The sequence below is a fragment of the Sturnira hondurensis genome, unplaced genomic scaffold, assembly GCF_014824575.4.
Source record: "Sturnira hondurensis isolate 20B ecotype Veracruz unplaced genomic scaffold, ASM1482457v3 Scaffold0022215, whole genome shotgun sequence".
Classification (NCBI taxonomy): Eukaryota; Metazoa; Chordata; class Mammalia; order Chiroptera; family Phyllostomidae; genus Sturnira; species Sturnira hondurensis.
In genome coordinates this window covers 12,846,587-12,865,296 of record NW_028094846.1, presented here as the reverse complement: position 1 = coordinate 12,865,296, position 18,710 = coordinate 12,846,587, and the positions used below count along the sequence as shown (strand labels likewise).

The following is an 18,710-nucleotide window of genomic DNA, read 5'->3' as shown; positions in this document are numbered from 1 at the left end:
AAAACTGAGGCATAGAGAGAGGGGCTGGATGTAACACAGCTCCTAACTCGTGCTTTGGCTTTGGCTCATTCGTGCCAATGTTTTATTTCACTGGTTTCAATTCAGGGGTGCACCGAGGGCCTCTGATGTCCTGATAAGTGTTCCTGAAGCATCTGTGAAAATGTAGGTTACGTTTGCTTGGAGCCTGTGATGAGTGGGACCCCTGTTCTCACTGCAGTTGGGCAGGATGGCCCCGGGTACGGAGCTGCAGTAGATGACCTGATCTTGACCTCTCCGTGATTTCAGCTGAAGGACATTCCCTTGGTAGTTGACGCCAGTGCTCCATCACCACCATCACCATCGATTTAATTACTGTGGATTATTAATTACTTTCTATGTGCCAACGACCATGCGGAGCCCTTTCCCGCATTTGTTCATGCCATTACAATAACACTAGGAGATGGCTCCTCTTGGCTTCATTTTATACAAGAGGATGCCACGTGAGATGCCACTGCCGGTAAATAGCAGAGATGGGACCCAAACCCGTGTCTGTCTGACTCCGGAGTCCACCATCCTAACCACAGTGACACGTTGCCCCAGCGTGAGGCTTTTCTCAAAGGGTCAAGATCCCTACATTGGGCTTTCCTCTATTTGGGTGTAGATAGGCTTACTCTGAAACCCAGGCGCATTTTGGAAATTTCTTTAGGTTTTCTTTCCCCTAGAACTTGTGATGTTCTTAGCTGTTTTATTCCCATTCTGAACCAGTCATGAGGTTGATTCCCCAAGGAAGCCGGATCCCTTTTTTATGAGTGTTGCCTCTTGGATGATGCATTGATGGTACCATAGGCAATTGTCAAGTCACAGAGGCACTTTTCCCATACACTGGGAGGGAGTGGTGGCATGGTAGCACTTCCGTAGGAGCCGGGCATCCTTTAGGAGGCTTGGCGACGGAGCAGGAAATCAGCTTTCAAGGCTTTGGAGAGCTCGTTGTAAAACAACAGCCGTCTCCTTTCCTTTAAATCCAAGTTCTTGCAGGAGTGCAAAAATCAGCATCAGAAATTAACAGGCTGCTCTTCTGACAGGCAAAATAGTGGTTACTTGGATCCGAGGGGCACATTTTGTTAATCGTTTGTGTTTCAGTGAGGTGAGACCCATTCTCATTGTGGTAATTCTTAAGGACGTCTCACTCCTATGTAAGCACATTATAGGCAAAGGGATTGAAGTTTATTTCTCATGCACTGTATAGAAGCTAATGAAAATAATACCCAATTAGACAGTTACAAAGCCCGAGTGTATTAAAGCGTTATGTAAATATTGATTACTGCTAATACCATAAACTCATAGAGCAAGCAAAAGCATGCCTGGCTCAAATTATAGGAGCTTTCATTCGCAGTTCCACAGAACCTGTTATTAGTGGGTCTCATAGCACCTTGCAATGAACAACTATTAAAGCCCGTGAATATGGTCAGGAAATATCTTTTTATTGAGGGCATAAGCAAGAAGTTCCCTTCGCCTCGTATAGATCTTGAGATCTAAATGCCTGAGCTAAAGTAGACTTCTCCATACAAAGAGAATTTGCATGCATTATGGGTGTTTTGGGCTGTGTTACTATAGGGTAGGAGTTGACAAATATGGATTCAAGGTTCTTGTATTGAGTATCTCAATCTATGTGGCTAGAACTCTTCACTTATTTTTTAAATTTTATATGTGCAATAGCTCTAAACAAATCTTGACAGTATATTTTAATATTTCTCTGTAGATGGTAATATCAACTTTGAAAATGAACATTATGCCAAATTCACATGAAAGTATTTCAAAATATTTCGGAATGTTGTATCAGGTTTACTTTTTCTCAGGCCAATATCTTACTCCAAGGGCTGAGAGCTTTTAAGCACAATCAAAAGAACCTGTATTTATTTCTATACTCTGTAGCAAGTGCTCAGAAGATTGTGAAGATTTCTAACCTGCATTAGAACTCTCCTTTGTCCTCTCTCCCTTATTTCTCCTCTCTTCTCCTTCCTCTGCAACTGCGCTACTTGCTAAAGCTAAGCACAGGTTGGGAAAGCTCCAGAATATTCCCAGCGCCTGGCTCTCCCTCTCCATCTTCCAGTCCTCAAGCTGCCCCCACGTGGTGGTCTCTCAGCTTTATTTTCTGCTGGCACTGAGAGACCATATTGTAGTCATTGGTCACTATTATGAGTCTGCTGGACATTTGTGGTTATGCTTCAATTTCACATAGATTCCAAGAACAGGGTGGACTGGTTGGCACTTCCCTTTAGAGTTAGGGACACAATGAATGGACAGAATGAATGATTTGACGGAGGTCCTATAGCCAGTTTCTCTCTTAGTAGAATTGGGACCAGAACTCAGGACTCTGGACTCACAGAGCTTTTCTCTCCGCCTTACAGTGATTAGATGATGCTTTGAACCCCACACAAAGCATTAAACCAGACACATAGGACCAGGACTAGAAGTAGCTTGTTGATATTGCATCCAGGGCGGTGGATCAGCAGGACAAGAGGGAGGAGCCTCAGGGCTCTGAGGACAAATGGAGTGAGGAAAGTGCCGAGCTGACGTGGTGGACCCTGGGGTGACTGCTGTGCGGGAACTGAATGACAGAGGCGAATGGAGAGCCAGCTGAAGTGAGAACAGGGTGAGGGGGGGTCGGAATTGTAGGGGATTGGAAGGATGTTGAATTCTGGCCATGGCAATGGGTTGTTGATATAAAATGAAGAAAAATTCTCCTGGTCCCCAGATGGATGGATGGTCCCTAGGGACAACAAAATCCTTCAGGGTGGTCTCAGACAAGGGGTGAGATAAACGCAGGTGCAACATGTGTCATAGTTCTCGGGTCACGTGGACTAACACCTTCCTGGGGGACAGAGGTATGAGGGAGACAGGAGGAGTGATTATGGAACGAGGTAGGCAGGTGTCTATGGTGCAAGACAGGCTGCATTTCTAAATTCTGACTTTCACGTTTCCCCAGGGAAAACAGAGGCTGCTATCAAAAACTTCAGTCCCTACTACAGCCGCCAGTACTCGGTGGCTTTCTGTGATCACGTGCGCAGTGAAGTGGAGCAGCAAAGAGACGTGACGTCACAGCTTCTGAAGACCAAGGTAACCCAGGGCCGCTTGGCTTGTGTCTTTCTCCCACTGAGTATGGCTTTATAACTCACAATAGACCCCAAAGGAACAATCATTTGAATGGCTGATTTTAAAAAGTGTGCTCTCAAATCATTTCATGCTCAAAACACTCTATTTACCTGAGAGTTAGAAGGTATGCATTTTTGTTGATGATGTAATCCATATTTTTTAAAAAACAGCATGATCCACTTTTAATGTGTTTTCCCCACATTGATGCTTTGATATCAGGAAATTTGACTTGTGTAGTGAACTTCAATTGTTTAAAGTCACTTATTCTTTTTCTTTGGCTCCACTATAATGATTATCCATGATCTCAGCAACTAACTATCGATACCTACTATGCGCCAGGCCCTGCTCCAACAGGGGAAGAAGTAAAATTCTCTGTCTTCCTATTTAGATTCAAACGTAGGAGACAGACAATAAAGGAACAAATGACCATCAGGTGATGTCAGGCGAGGGCGAATGCTACAAAGAACAATGAAGCAGGAGGCTTACTTTAGAGGAGACGGTCAGAGAAGCCCTCGGTGGGGGCAACGCTGGAGCAGAAATGGGAGGGAAGGAAGCGTAGGCTGCGTGCACATCTGTGGGAAGAGTGTGCCGGGCACATGACAGGACGAGTCCAGAGTCCCTGCGGCAGCCTCGGGCACATCAGGAGGGCTGGAGCGCAGAGAGCAGTGTGAGCAAGGGAGCAGGGATGAGAAATGACTGCAGAGTGACGGGTGGGGACTACACCATGGGGGACCATGGACTACAATTGGGTGTTTACTTTCAGTGTGGTGGGAAGTTGTGGAAAGGTATTGAATACAGAGGGACTTCTGATTTTAAGTGATCTTTCTGGCCCCTCTACAATGAAAAGACTATGGGGAAGGACAAGGCGGGAGATGGGGGACCAGTGCGGAGGACAGCATAAGCAGCTCAGGAGAGGGATGATGGCAAATGGCACTGGGGTGGTGGTGGTGGCAGTTATGAGGACAGGTCCAGGTTAAGGTGGTTGAGATGAAGCTGACGGGACTTGCTGATGGACTGGATTAGAGAGAGCAGAGAATAGAGAGAAATCAGTGATGACTTCTTGCAAATAAGTGGATGGAGGTGCCTTTCAGATAAAGGAGTTGGAAGTAGGTGGGAAACATGAGTTCACTTTTGGCATCTTAAGTTTAAGACCCTTATTTAAGACATCTTAAGTTTAAGACACTTATACTCGTGGAAACATTGAGGAAGTAGTTGAATCCTCTGATCTTGAGCTCAGTGGAGAGAGTAAAGCTAGAGAATAGAAACTTGGGATTTCTTAGCTTATAACTGGTAGCAAAGCCATGGGACCTAGTTGAGACAGAATAGAGAGGAGAGAAAGGTTTCATGACCAACCTTTGGCCCCTCCAATAGAAGGGATCAGAAAAAGAAGAATCCTGCCCAATGGACAAAAAAGAAATAGCCTGCAGAGTAGGAGAAAAGCCATGGAATCGAAATGTTCTAGAAGGCAAGAAAAAGGAGTTTCAGGAGGTTGGCAGTATGAAATGGGTCACATACTGCCAAGAGGTTGAGTCAGGTGACCAGTGGATTTAGTGGCCTGGGTGCGTAGGGATAACAGATTGTCATCTCCATAGAACAGTGATTCTCAAAATTCAGGGAGGCTGTTAAAATGCACATTCTGGCCCACACTCTCCCAGAGATTCTGTTATATTTAAGTCTCGGGTGGAGCCACATTTCAAACAAGCGTGTCAATTGATTTCAGTGGTCTGGGCTTAAGAAATGCTATACATAAGGACCATGAAGAGTTCAGTTTATATATGGCTTCGGTCTCATGTAGAGAGAAAAATGAGGTCCTCTCAACCCGTTAATGAGGCAAGATAAGTGACTGCCTTATTATTTGCGAGGACAGAATATTAAGCCCTGGACTCTGGGAAGGCATTTATTTCATCCCTCAGACCGTTCTTAGAAAGATCAGCTTATCGGCCCCCTCGGTGCAATGTTTGAAGTGGGGAGGCTGAGTTTCTAAGGGAGGTAAGATTTTTTTTAATAAAGGGAAAATAGACATAAATTCACAGGAAAGACAGAGGTCCCTTCTTAAATTTGAGATAAAACAAGATTTGCACCGTGAGGCAGGATGGGATTGATTCTGTACACAGTTCGCCAGGAGACCTAACTGGGAGTGTCCCAGAGACTCCCCTATGGAACCTGGGCCACCAGCATTCACAAGAAATCCTCAGGCTTTTAAGCACCAGAGGCAGAGCGGTGCTGGTTTGCCTGCTTGTTCTTTGATCAGGGAGCCCACGTGGTCTCCTTGAGAACAGGTATTGGTTCAGTGCGTGTAGCCTGGGTCCCTGCAGCTTGGGACCTGGGAGAACCACTCAGCATGGACTCCTGAGGCTGCCTGGGGGTGTGATGAATGGGAGAACAGCCTGTTAATTCTCCTGTCTTGGGGGAATTAAACCTGAGGCATATTCCTGGTGTCGGGATAGAATTCTACAACTTACACTTAACTGCTTTGCTCCCTCTCTTCCGCAGAGTTTATCGAGGATTTATTAAGTGCCACATGTATACCAGGTGTAACCTTCTTACCATAACCCCTTCCACCATTTGCTTCTGTTTCTGTAACCTAATGGAGGGAAATGAAAGCCACAACAATATCAATAAGACGAATATGTGTAGTGGATGGGTGGAGTAGGAGAGGGAACTGTGGAGGGAAGGAAAGAAGTAGCCACTTCTCCAGGATCTCAGGACAGGACAGTTTCCTAAAATAGTCCTTGACGTGCATGGACAGACTTCGTGGTAGCACGGTATGTCAACTTCTATTATCATGATTAATCGTATTCATCTTCTTTAAGCCACCCTTGGACCCTGGCACTGTTTTATATGAAGCAGAACTAACACAGTTTGCTGAAGACATAAAGAAATGGAAGGAGAGATACGTTGTGGTTAAAAATGATTTTGCTGTGGAGAGCTATGAGAACAAAGAGGTGAGATATTTCCTTGTTGCCCTTGGTTCTTGCAATATTCCTACAAATCCAGTGGATTGACTTTTGTGCCCTCTCCTTCAGAACCGATGATTTTAAGAAGCCCTCACTCTCGAGAAGGTGCTCATTTCAGGGAACAGATGTTTACTGAGTGCCTACTATGTGCCACATCATCAGAGGTTCTGGGCATAGGGCAGTGGGTCAGACAGATGTTCGTAGTCTAGTGCGCCAGAGAGACCTTGAACAAGCAATTGCAAATGAGTGTGGAAAGAGGTTGTGCCCGGCGACCAGGGCAGGAGCCTTTCCTGCTTCAAGGTCGCTGTCCTGGTATCTGTCCCTTAGCTCTGTGTCTCCGTGTCTTCCCATTCTTAAGCCTCCTACAGGACAGGTGGCTGAGGAGTTATTTAACAAGACCATGGTTGAATTTGCATGAGTTCCTAGGAATTCAGGACATTTCATATACTTATTTTGCATATATTTACAGATTTTTTCCTTTTAACAAATTTTTGGTTATCTCATTATTTTTCTTGTCTGTGAAATGTGAAAAAAAATGAGATAACATATGCAAAGTGCTCAGCACCTGGGAAGACGTCAGTTTTTATGGGTTCCCATTTGTTTCCCCTGTGGAGAGTATAGTGCTATAGAGGGAGGAACACTGGGCCTTGAACTTGGGAAACCAAAGTTTAGTTTGGGCTTCAATTAAACTGGAGAGTTAGGCTGAATGATCGCAACAATTCAGTTCACATCTCCTACTGTACATATTTTAAATCTACATAGATTCTGAAGCTGCCTTTGGAATGAATAGCTATTATTTATCAGTTAAAAGCGGTAACAGATTTAAAAACTTTGCTCTCTTGACTCTAAGTTCAAGAGCAGCCTGGACAACCACCATGGATACTCTGAGCAATATTCCTGGTACTAAACCTTTAGGGGGAGGTTTCAGGCTGATAGACCAATGTGTTTCCTTCCCATTTCTGGTGGAAAATAGAAATAAAATGCAATACAGATTTATTCCGCAGGCAGCCAGGTAATGCTGTCTTCAGTAGCCTTGTTCTTTTCAACACTCATTAACTATATTTTCTCTGTTTATCTATGTTAAGATTTTATTCAACTCTTGATATGCTCTGCCAAGCAAATTCCCAATACACTACCAATAATAATGACAATGATAGCAAATCATTTTTATTTTGTATGACACGTTACGCTGTCCTCTTAGGGAAGCTTGCAAAGAGGCAGTATGGTGTAATGGACAAGATTGGGGACTTTGAATCACACCTGTATCAGGTATTAGATGTGTCCTTTCATTAGTTGTAAATCTTCTTGAGCCTCACCTTTCTCATCTGTAAAATGGTGAGCCTGCTCCCTTACTCACGATGTCACCGTGAGGATTAGACAAAGGAGCACGTTGAAATACTCAGCATGTGGCTGAGCCCTGGCAGAAACCAATGCAGGGCACCTGCTGGTAAGATCACCAGGCGGTTGTTGGGAGGAAACACTCAGAGAGCTTCCTCTTGGATTTATTATGGTCTTCACCATATTTGGCACTAACTGAAGTTTCATTTTGAATCAAAATGGGTGTTTTTCCTCTTTTCATTTTTAAAGCTTTCTCCCTCAACTTTCCATTTATTTGCTCCTTATTTTCCAATGAACCTGTTTGGATTTCTAAGATATGGTTATTGAATTGGATAATAACCAAGTATAAACACTTTTTTGCTCATCATTTCCAAATGCTCCTGTTTGTACTTTTAAGATATGGTTACTGAATGTGACAATAAACAAGTATTCGAGAAAACTTAGAAATTAAGAAAAATACCATTCAGCTTGCCATAATTCCTCTGTTTTATTAATGTCATTTTTTCATTTATAGAAGAATTTGTTCTTAAAAATTATACCTAAGAGTTAGTTATACACAAAGTACTTACACGTTGCTGGTTATTTTATGGAGGGTTCGGTTTTGACTGGTAATTGAGCAAAAAACATAAGCAGTCTCAGTTGATAATCATTTCACTGGTGCACTTGGACTTGCACTGGACTGGACAGACCAGGTACGAATCCAGGATTTGTCATCTACTCACCGATGGGCCATTGGCAGGTTATTTAACCTCTCTTCTCCTTTGTGAAATGGAGATAATAGCTAATTCCTAGTGGCATTTTTAAGATTAAGCAATGTAATGCTTATAAAAGCCCAGAGTGGGGCCTGTTAAAACAAATAACACAATTCAGGTTTGAGGTCAGTCAATCACACAACTTTCGATTCTCTCTGGGTCCCTGATGCTCGTAAGCAGTTGCAAACGACCTTCTTAGACGTGTGAGAGTTTGTTTTGTTTGGGTCTCTTCAGTCACTGCCTTGTTGATGGAGAGTGTGTTATTCTTATTCGGATTATGTGGACCCCTGATCAACACTCTCTGAGTTATTACCTGGAGTCCACGCTGTATTTCGGGTCATGCAATACAATACAAATATTGTATGGGGTGTCAACTCTCAACTGGCTTTTAGCTGATCATTCTCAAAATTTTGCCTTGACTCAAGCCGGGCCATCAGCATCAGATGCAACCACCTAACTGCACCTTCTCTGGGGTCCCTGGGGGCCTCTCTGCTTTACAAATGCTTTCCAGTGTCCTAGCAATGCTCTGCACCTCTTGTGTTTCCTGAACCGCAGAGCTTTCCGTCTGCCGGCTGGCATGTGTTCCGACTCGTGATAATGCCCTTCCACTGCCGATCATGTTTCTTTAAAACAGTCGCGTGCCCCAGGGCCCAGTGGTGACATCTTCCTCATGACAACCTTTTTTTGTTTTGGGTGAAAATCCTTGGCAACCATGATTGCGGTTACCTGGCCCACGGTCTCGTTAGTCACCAGTCGGCTGGCACTCAGTGTAGTGAACGTCTGTGTGTACATCACCCTTGTGGGTATCAGAATGATTCGACTGCCTGTGCCTGCAATGGTACGATGCAGGACTCCTGGAAGTTACTGACACCGTGTTGTCCTCATCTGAGAAGCACACCTACAGTGACTCTCCCCGAGATGAGGGACTCTGACTCACCATGTTGCGACCATCCCACACAAGCACTAAAGGAATATCTTGTAAGCAGCAGTCATGCAAAATGTATTTTATTAAATGCATGGCTCGTACTCAGTAACATAGGGTGGGAATGGCTTATCTCTGAGTGTCTGGGTCTGTCTATATCTAATATTCTGGATCTTTTTCAAAATGCCAAATGATCACTCACGTCTCCTTTCCTTTCCCAGGCCTATCAGAAAGGAGCTGCTCCTAAAAGCCGCCTTCTGCCGGCGGGTGGCAAAGTGTTAACCTCAGAAGAGGAATACAATTTGTTATCCGATCGGCATTTCCCAGACCCTCTTGGTGAGTGGCTGAGCATTCTTTCCCAAGGCAACGTGCCTAGACTTGCTTTGTTTAGCTAGTGGTTCTCCGTGGGGGGAGGGAGATTTTTTCCCTCCGGGGACCTTTGCCAGGGTCTGGAGACATTTTTGGTTGTCACAGCTTGGAAGGATGGTGCCTCAGGCATTCGGTGGGTGGAGGCCCAGGATGCTGTGAAACACCCAGCAAGGAACAGAACCAGCCCCGAAAATGAAGGCTTATCCGACATAAATTACCAGTAGTTGCAGAAGTTGCGAAACCCTGGGTTAGATACACAGACTCCACAGGCAAGTGGGAGACATAGTTCTCCCAATCTAGGTAAACATTGTACCAGTTCTATTATTTTGAGTCACGGTCAGTAGAATGTAAGTCAGTCCCTGGGTTTCTAGTGCATTGAGTGCGTGCCATTGGTTGGCATCTTAAGGCTTTGGGAATACAGTGGAGGCTTTGGTAGCACGGCACAGGATAGCAGAAATGAATAGGCAGGGCTCAGTCTGTACAATGCACAAGCTTGTCTTTCAGCAAGCCTGTCAAGGGAATATTATTTTCCTCATTTTAGGAAGATATGCCATAGAATATTCTAATTCGACACCATGTTTTTCAACAAGCGTTAGAGTAACTCACAGCTACGCTGTAAAAAAGCGTTGTGTTCATTAGCATTTTTATACATAATAGCCGAACGCTGCCATGGAAAGCACACTGAAGTGAGAGTTGGAAGGCCGAATTTTTATCTCGTTCTAACTGCGCCCCTTAGTAAATGTGTTCCCTGGTGTTACTGAGCCTCTGTGGTTACTGTTTCTCCAACACCAGGGCCTTGAACTTTGAAAATCTAGAAGGATCTTTTCATCTCTGCTGTACTTGGATTCTCATTCATTCTACCTTTTCCACGTAGAAACCATGATGGATAATATGTGTGTATAGACCAAGTAGTGCCTTTCACAGAGATTCATGAACTGTGGATAATGGAATAATTCCATCTGGCTTTGTGTAGATCACACTGAACAGTAATTACTCGGCTTCGTGAAGAGAGCGCTGGTTCTCATTAATGGGTATAATCATTTCATTAGAGTTTATGGAGAAAATATAGTCATTGTTTTCCACTGTTATTTTGGTGTGAAATTCTTAGCATAGTGTTTTTAATGGCACTATTATTAGATTGGTACAGGGACCATAAACCTGGATTAACAAACTATTATTAAATACGTAGTAATTCAAACTAAAGCAACACTTTATGTGCACTGTACATATTATTATATTGCTTTGACATCTACTTACATGTCATCTTGGCTCTGGAGCGACCGCTGGAAGTGGAAATACCAGTGTGCGGATTCCCCAGAATTTCTCTCGAGACGACCTCCCGATGGAGTCGGTCAGCACAGACAATATAGTGACTGGTTAGTTGATGAAATCATGTTGGAAGGAATGGAGAGGAGTAAGAAGCACGAGTCTTGTGTGACTGATGCCGTTTGGCTCAGGGCTTCAGATGGGGGCATTTCATGACTTTTTTCCTTATTGTATGGTGTGGCCTTCTGAGTTTTAAAAATAAAACATTCTACAGTGGATCATTTGTGAAAGTCTTGTAACTCAACTCAGAAAGAATGCCGACGAACGGCCTCTGGAAAGTTGTCGTAAGAGGTTAAATAGGAGTGCGTTTTACGGGGCTTTCTGAAGCTTTTAAATGCAGAAGGTCCGTGTTTCTGTCAGTTGTTTGTATAAAACCGTGACGTCTTGGAAAGGGCAAGAATTGCTTCACAAAACCACGTTAACAGAAGGACTCCCTGTGAGACACCAGTTCTACTGGAAAGGATGTTACAGGCTGAGGAGGCACAGGAAAGGTGGAAGGAATTAACCTCACGTGAGAAAAAGTACTAGAGGCTTATGGACGAATATGTCTCTCTGCTAAGATGATGTATTGTAGGTGCCCTCAGGTCTTGCTGAAGTGACTCATTTACTTGGCATTTTATTAGTGAGAATCTAGCTTGCCACACACAATAAAAAACTCAAATTAAATACATAAAGTTCTATTGCCTTGCTAAACGTTTGGCTTTAGCAGTCCAGGGCGGGTGGGACAGTTCCATGAATGTCAGGGACTCATCCTAGCTTTCTCCCCCTTTATTTCTAAGTCGTGGCCCTTTTGACACAGCACAAGGGGGCTGCTGGAGAGCAGGGGGGGCTTTCTCCTCCCAGGCAGCAGGAAGGAGAAAGGGGGAGGAGACAAACACATTCCCTCTCTTTAGGGAAACTTCCAGGAAGTTTCACTGCCTCTTCCATTCCAGGGGCGTCCAACCCACGCCCTGTGGGCCACGTGCAGCCCAGAATGGCTACGAATGTCGCCCAACACAAAATCGTATATTTACTTGAAATCTTTTTTTTCTCATCGTTTTTGTAGTGTTTGTGTTTTTAATGTGTGGCCCAAGACAACTCATTTTCTTCCCGTATGGCCCAGGGACGTCACAAGGTTGGGTACCCCTGGCACCCCGTTAGCCAGAACTTAGTGGCTGTGGCATTGCAAGCTGAAGTGAAGGCTGGACGTGTAGTCTTCATTTCTGTGCGGCATTTGCTCAATGAAAAATCCAGGATTTTATTCCCGAGAAAGAAGGGAGAATAGACATGTGTTGCTAGCAGAGGTCTCTGCTACAGCATTCAGTCATCCATTCGTTTGTTTGTTCATTCACACGCTGACTCACTGTTAGGTTGTTGTGGGCCAGGTATTTTGCTGGTGGTCCCAGTGCATTCCACTATGTGACCTACAGGTTTCGGGACATGGAAACATCTCCCACAGGTGCGCTGGGAGATCTATTCATTTTCCAAGCCAGTCTTAGACTTAGTAACTTGCCAGTAGCAAGACTTGGTTGTGGAGCCCTCCTTAGGTTGTGATCCATTTCTTGGTGTGCCTAGAGCTTGCACTGGCCTCTTGGAGGGTCCTTCTTCCCTTCCGTGCCCTGAGATCGGAGCATAGGGTATAAGCAGGGTGCACAGGGATCATTTTTCACGTACTTGTTCTCCGCAACTCAAGGGAGAAGATGGGTTTCATTTAACTGAGTGCAAGATCATGTCATTGTAATGCAGGGAAGGGAGCCGAGCTTAGCTGGGGCATCTGAGTACTACTATGGCTTCACGTGAGTCTCTTGGAATGGAGTTTGAGGAAAGAGGCAAAAGTTTCCATTGTTTAAGCCTTTTAAAATGTTCTCAGACAGCCCCAGGGCTGGTGTAGCTCAGTGGATTGAGCGCGGGCCTATGAACCAAAGGATCGCAGTTCGATTCCCAGTCGGGGCACATGCTTGGGTTCCAGGCCAGGTCCCAGCAGGGGACACATGAGAGGCAACCATACATTGATATTTCTCTCCCTCTCTCCTTCCCTTCCCCTCTAAAGATGAATAAATAAAATAATTTCCTCAGACAACATAGCACATTTATTCATTCAGCAGTTCCACAGCTACTAGGTTCCGTGACTGTGCCTTGAGTGGAGGGTACAAAGATATGTCAGATGCAGTCTCCCTCTTCTGGGACTCCCAGGGCAGTGGGACAGCTTTCTGGGGAGCATCAGTGAGAGAGCTGCTCTCAGCCTGTGCCCCTCGCCCTCAGTGTTGGGGCCAGACATGGAAACAGATTATTACTCTATTTGGGGAGAACAAGGTAGGGAGCACCCAACTCTGTCTCTGGTAGCAGGGGAGGTGCCGACAAAGGCACCTCAGAGCCGCGGGCTTTTGCATTGACTTTTGCTGGATGTGAGATGTCTCTGTGCAAGATCGTGATGGGAGGGGAGGAGGAGAGGTGACATGAACAGCAGAAGCAATCTGCAGAGGCCTGGGGTGGGTGGTGGCACCTGGGAGGAATGGAGACTAAGAGCAAAGTGGACACCAGGACAGAACAGGGAGCAAGTGCCAACCCTTACCTGGGGGGACGCAGAGGAACCAATAAAGGGGACAAAGGAGAAACACTTGTTTAAAAGCCTGAAGGACACCAGGAGAGACATGCTTTCAGAAGTCACGAGAAGAGAATGTTTTAAAAGAAGGGGTAGCCAGCAGCAACAGTTGTTTCAGATCCGATTAACAGCATAGATAATAAAGAGGAAGCCACAGGCTGGCAGCCAGGGTGACACTAGTGACCTCAGCAATTTGGTTTTGGGGCTGGCGGGGCAGGAACACGACTGAGGGGAGAAGGGGGGTTCATGGCGTGAAAACAGGGAGGGCGGGAAGGAGGAAGAGAGAATGCAGGGCAGAGAGCAGACTTGGTGGTATGCAAGCCTGCGGGAGAGGAGGGTGAGTGTCTGCACAGGCGGTCAGGGTAGCCTGGGGAGAGCCAGTAGGGAAGAGGGAGCTCTGTTTGCTCATTTTGTCGGTTTAAGGAAGTCTGGAAAGATCGTGTCTGAGGGTCTTGGTTGTCCCCAAGGGGGAGCATGTGAGCCCACCTGCTGGAGTGAGACAGGTGAAGCCGGTGGAAGGCTATGGGAGGAGCCCGGACTCTCATTACCCCCAAACCCCCCAAAGACATTTCACAGCACCTTTCCATCCTGTGGCCTGCCCTAGAAGGCTGCCTTCACAGCCTGAAATAAGCACTTTAAGAAAAGACACACATTTTGAGACATCTTTGTGTCTTCACTATTTCTGTAGCATCCATTGAGAAGGAGAACGCCCAGCCCTTTGTGGTCCTGCCGAAGGAATTCCCCGTGTACCTGTGGCTGCCCTTCCTCAGACATGGCTACTTCTGCTTCCACGAGGCCGCTGACCAGAAGAAGTTCAGTGCTCTCCTGAATGACTGCATCCGACACCTAAATCACGGTATGGCCCGCCTGCTCCCTTGCCCCCAGCTGGGCTGTTTTGCTCAGTTGACCTGCTCAGCCATCTGTTAGAATGCTTCCTAGAAAGAGCCACAGGTGGCATTGCCCCAGGTGTGCCAAACGAGAGTCTTGCACGGGGGGAGCATGGAGAACATGCCGGTGGTTTAGTCTGGTCTGGAGGCCTCGGTGGGGCAGAATGCGGAGCAGGAGTCTGACCCCACACATAGGCATGCTTTGAGGCACCATCTTCCACACGTAATTTTGCATGTAATTCATCCTCCTCCTTGTAACCGATGGTTTAAAATCTACGTGACAGCAAGAATGCATCAGGTGTCCCTGGCAAAATCCTGGTCCTTAGGACATTTCTTGCTTATTCCCGCCTTCCTCTGAATACTAGTTACTCAAAACTTGAAGGTACATAGGAATCACTTACAGAACTTGAACACAGATTTGGGGGCCCAATTCTCAGCTATTCTGACTCACTGGGTCTACGGTGGGTCCCTGATTTTGCTCTTCTAACAAACTGCCTGCGCTGGTGGCACTGTTGGCCCCCCTGGCCACGCTGCAGCGGTGTGGCCTCAGACCATGGTGCCTCGAGGTATGGATTTCATTAACTTTATGTTTCTAATAAAGCTTTTCATTCTGGTATGTCATGTTGTTGCTGAGTGGACATGAATGCTGGTTTTCTGGCCCCCATGAAGCCTTTGGTCACAGGCCGGAGGGTGGAGGGGAGCTCAGCACTTCAGCCCCTTGGAGCAGGTAGCAGCGGGGTTGTTGCCTCACCCACTGGGCCTTTACTTCCTAATAAGGCTGATTTCACTGTGCACCTACTTTAAAGCTCTGGGGTTTCCCCGAGAGCGTCAGGCCCACGGAGTTCGAGTCACTAGTGGTGCCTGTCAGCCTGTTCCTGATTTTAGCTCGTGTATTGATAGACCAAGTGGGAGAAGATAATGTCACTCTATTTTGCTATAGCAACTCTCAACAACATGGGTCATAATATTGTCTCGTAACTAGCTAGGGACTTCATAAAAACGACACCCTTATTAATATCTCGCCTTGTGGTTTTGGTGTTGTAGAGACAGAATCGCCCAGCACTGCCGGCTCTGTCTGGCTCCTCTCTCAGCGCACTCACACCTCTGGGTCCGGGGCTTTGGTCTAGTGTGAGCATGCACTTGGCACCAAGTACAGACAACCGCGAAGTTTCCTAAGCAGGGGGTATTCTCGGCCCGGCCAGATGGGACTTGCTGCACTTCCCTTCCATGGACATAATAGGAATTTCTCCGGGGAGTCTTTGGCTGGCATGCAGCCTGCATCCAGACTCCATTTATGGAAGCGTGCAGGCGGCTGAGAACCCAGCTCTGTTCTCCAGTGTGTTATCGCAGGCAGCAAGCTCATGAGGTCCTGTCGCATGGCCCTGGGCCCGTGTCGCATTCCTCTGTCCCAAAACCGCTTTTCCTGACGGAGGCTCTATGCAGACTTACTGTGATTTGGCATAATTTCCAGTAGCTGTAGTCAGAGCTGGAGACAATCAAAACATCTCAGGGGACAGTCCCTGACCCTCCCGGCGATGAGCTCATGGGTCTTTCCCTTCCCGCTTGTGTTTCTGGGTTTTGGAGAGCGCCATGCAGCATTCTTTATTGCACCCCTCCCCGATTCATCTCAGTCTCTACCTGTTATTCAGTGTGTGACCTTGAATAAACTAGTAAGAGGATTCTCAGACAGCTAGTTAACCATTATTTTTTTCCGTGATTACCAGAAGGGATTAGGAATTAGGGGTGTGACACCTGCCAGAAACCCTGAGGGGCCTCGGGGAGGCTGCTGACTTCTACCCCCAGGTAACCAGAGTTAGCTCCGCCCCCTGCCTCTATGCTTCATGGACTCAGGCCACCGCCCGTCTGTTGGGAACTAGGAGTGAGACATCAGCTGGCGCTGGGCCACTGTTGGTCCTGTCCACTCACAAGTCCCCAGGGATCCTTCCCCTCCCCAGTTTTACTGCGATATTAGGGACATATAATATTGTATCACTTTAAGGAGTATAATATAATGATTTATGTATATATTGCAAAATGGCCACCAAAATAATTTTAGTTACCATTTGTCATTCGCAGACTTACAATTTTTTTCTTGTGATGAGAACTCTGAAGATCTAGTCTCTTAGCAGCTTTTAATGGACAGTACGGTAATGTTAACTAGAGTCACCGCATTATACGTGATATCCCAGAATACCTTTGGGGCCCCTTTCATTCATTTTTTCCACCGCCTACCCCCTGCCTCTGCAACTACCAATCTGTTCTCTGTTTCTAGGAGTTTGGTTTTTTAAGATACTAAATGTCAGTGAGATAGTACAGTATCAGTTTTCTCTGCCGGACTTCTCCCACTCAGCTTGGAGCCCTCAAGAGATATTCCAAGGAAGGTCATTTTGTTGCCTTTGGGCTAAATTCCATTCAGGACCTCTGTCACTTGGGGTTCCAGGATGGTTCCTTAGTGCTCAAATCCCACCAGAGCCCAACCCACTTGCCCCGGGAGTTCTGGGCTTGAACCGGTCTCATTTTGAATCCAGAACTGCCTCTCTGGTTCTTCCTTATGGGTCAGGTTCATTTCTTATTTAACCCTGACAGAGAGCCTGATGACACCCTGTTCTGGGAAACTATGTCCTAAGGGAGGAAGGGCAAGTAGAGGGCTCGCTGTTCCTCCTTCCTTCAAGAGAGGAAGCTGCTTCTGGAGGCCTCCGAGGTTACTTACACTTCTGGGGAGCACAGAGGCATATGTGATGTGTGCGCGTGTTTCTGGCACCTCCTCACCGAACAGGCGTAAGAAAACTCCATGATGAACCTTTAGCAGAACACCCCCCTCCAGCACACTGGACTAAATATCCACTCACTGCATGACCAGGGTCCAGAGCACCTGCCGACCCATGCGCTTTGGCACTGACTCCGTAACCCTTTGTCCCGGATGAGGGAAGGCCGGGATCTAAATGTCCCACACCATAAAATTGGATTTACATACAGCCATGATATTCCAAGATGGTTCTGTCGCCCAAAGTTCAGCCCATTCTCCAGAATTTTGTTTGCAAAATATTGTATCTATGCTCTACTGAAGTCACAGGGATGTGGCCGACACTCACAGTCCGTACAGAGGGCTGTACACATGCAATGTGGAGTAGTGATCATTATTACTGCGTGTCTGCCCGTGATCCTTTTTCGGCGTGGGAATTTGCAGAGAAGGGGAAAAGTGTTTCTGGCAGGCAGAACAGGGTATGTATTGGCCAGGAAGAGAGGGTCCGCACACGGACCATTAGAGGAACTGAAAGGATTTTGTGCGGCTGGTGCTTAGAGAGGAGACCCAGCCAAGTGAGGATGGGAAGATGGGCAGGATTCAGGCCATGAAGGGCTTTGCCATGCACATTAAGGGATTTGCACTTGATGCTAACAGCAACAGGAAACCCCTAAAGGATTTTAAGCAGATGAGTGACTCAGCCTATATTCGCTTTAGAAAGGTCACACTGGCTGGTGCGTGGGCAGTGGATGGGAGGGCATGCTGGGAGGCCAAGAGGTCACTTAGGAAGTTTGGGCAGCAACAGACGGTGGCAGCTTGCACCGAAGAGGTGACTGTGGAGATGGCAGGAGGTGGCTGCGTGAGAGAGTTATCCAGGAAGTAGAGTCAACAGTAATTAAGGATAGGTAATGTGGGGAACGAGACGGCAGTGGGGCGACCCGAGACGAGCCCCGCCATGTTTCCGCCATTCTCCGAGATGGGTCCTTGGGCAAGGAGGAGCCGTGTCCAGGGAAAGAGGGTGGTGTCCTGTGTTGCAGATGTTGTGAAGGAGACCTCTGGGCACCACCAGGTGAGAAGGTCTCTTACACAGATGCATGAACAAGGCTGGCGAGAGCAGGAGCACACACTGACGTGGAGACCCAGGTGGGAGGTCAGCCGCCTGGTGGTCCTTGAGGCTGGGGCTCACTTTGCAGGAGGGGTGCCGCTGGCAGGCCCCCTCCCTCAGAGGCACAGGCTCCCTTTTATCTCTGTGTCCCCAGCAAATGGCCAAGGGCCTGGCGCCTGGTACAGGCTCTGCAAATGCGTCCACCCTTCACCCCTAGACAGACGTGCAAACGTGCCCATCTGGGAAGGAGCGTGGGGCATGTGTGTTCACGCACCTGCCAGCTGCTTCTACTCAAACTTTAAACATGAAAGTAAAAGGGATTAGTGCTTTTGTGTTAAGCACTAACTTATTCACTCGCAGCATGGACCTAGGATTTTACCTTTGGAAGTTTAAGCAGCATATTTATTAGGAATCCAAAGCCCTTGTGAAATTCAGTGACTCAGGCTCTCTGACTCACCCTCTTTGTGCTCAATTGCCAGTGTCTCTCCTGTGTTCTATTTCAAGTTCATTGCCACCACCCTACTTTGAGATTCATATAAAACATGTCCAGAGGCATTTAGTTGATCTTACTTTTGCCAGTTACTGCCACCTCCTTCTG

The 18,710-nt window shown here is 46.7% G+C and overlaps 1 protein-coding gene across 1 annotated transcript in view; it reads left to right on the top strand.

Annotated features, from left to right (window-relative positions):
• NIBAN1 (niban apoptosis regulator 1) overlaps positions 1–18,710 on the top strand; it is a 121,306-nt gene that overhangs the window by 44,596 nt on the left and 58,000 nt on the right. The window contains exons 2-5 of the mRNA XM_037034979.1: positions 2,966–3,096; positions 5,946–6,077; positions 9,323–9,437; positions 14,066–14,233. Of these exons, the coding sequence (XP_036890874.1) occupies positions 2,966–3,096; positions 5,946–6,077; positions 9,323–9,437; positions 14,066–14,233 (546 nt within the window). The remainder of the gene's footprint in view (positions 1–2,965; positions 3,097–5,945; positions 6,078–9,322; positions 9,438–14,065; positions 14,234–18,710) is intronic.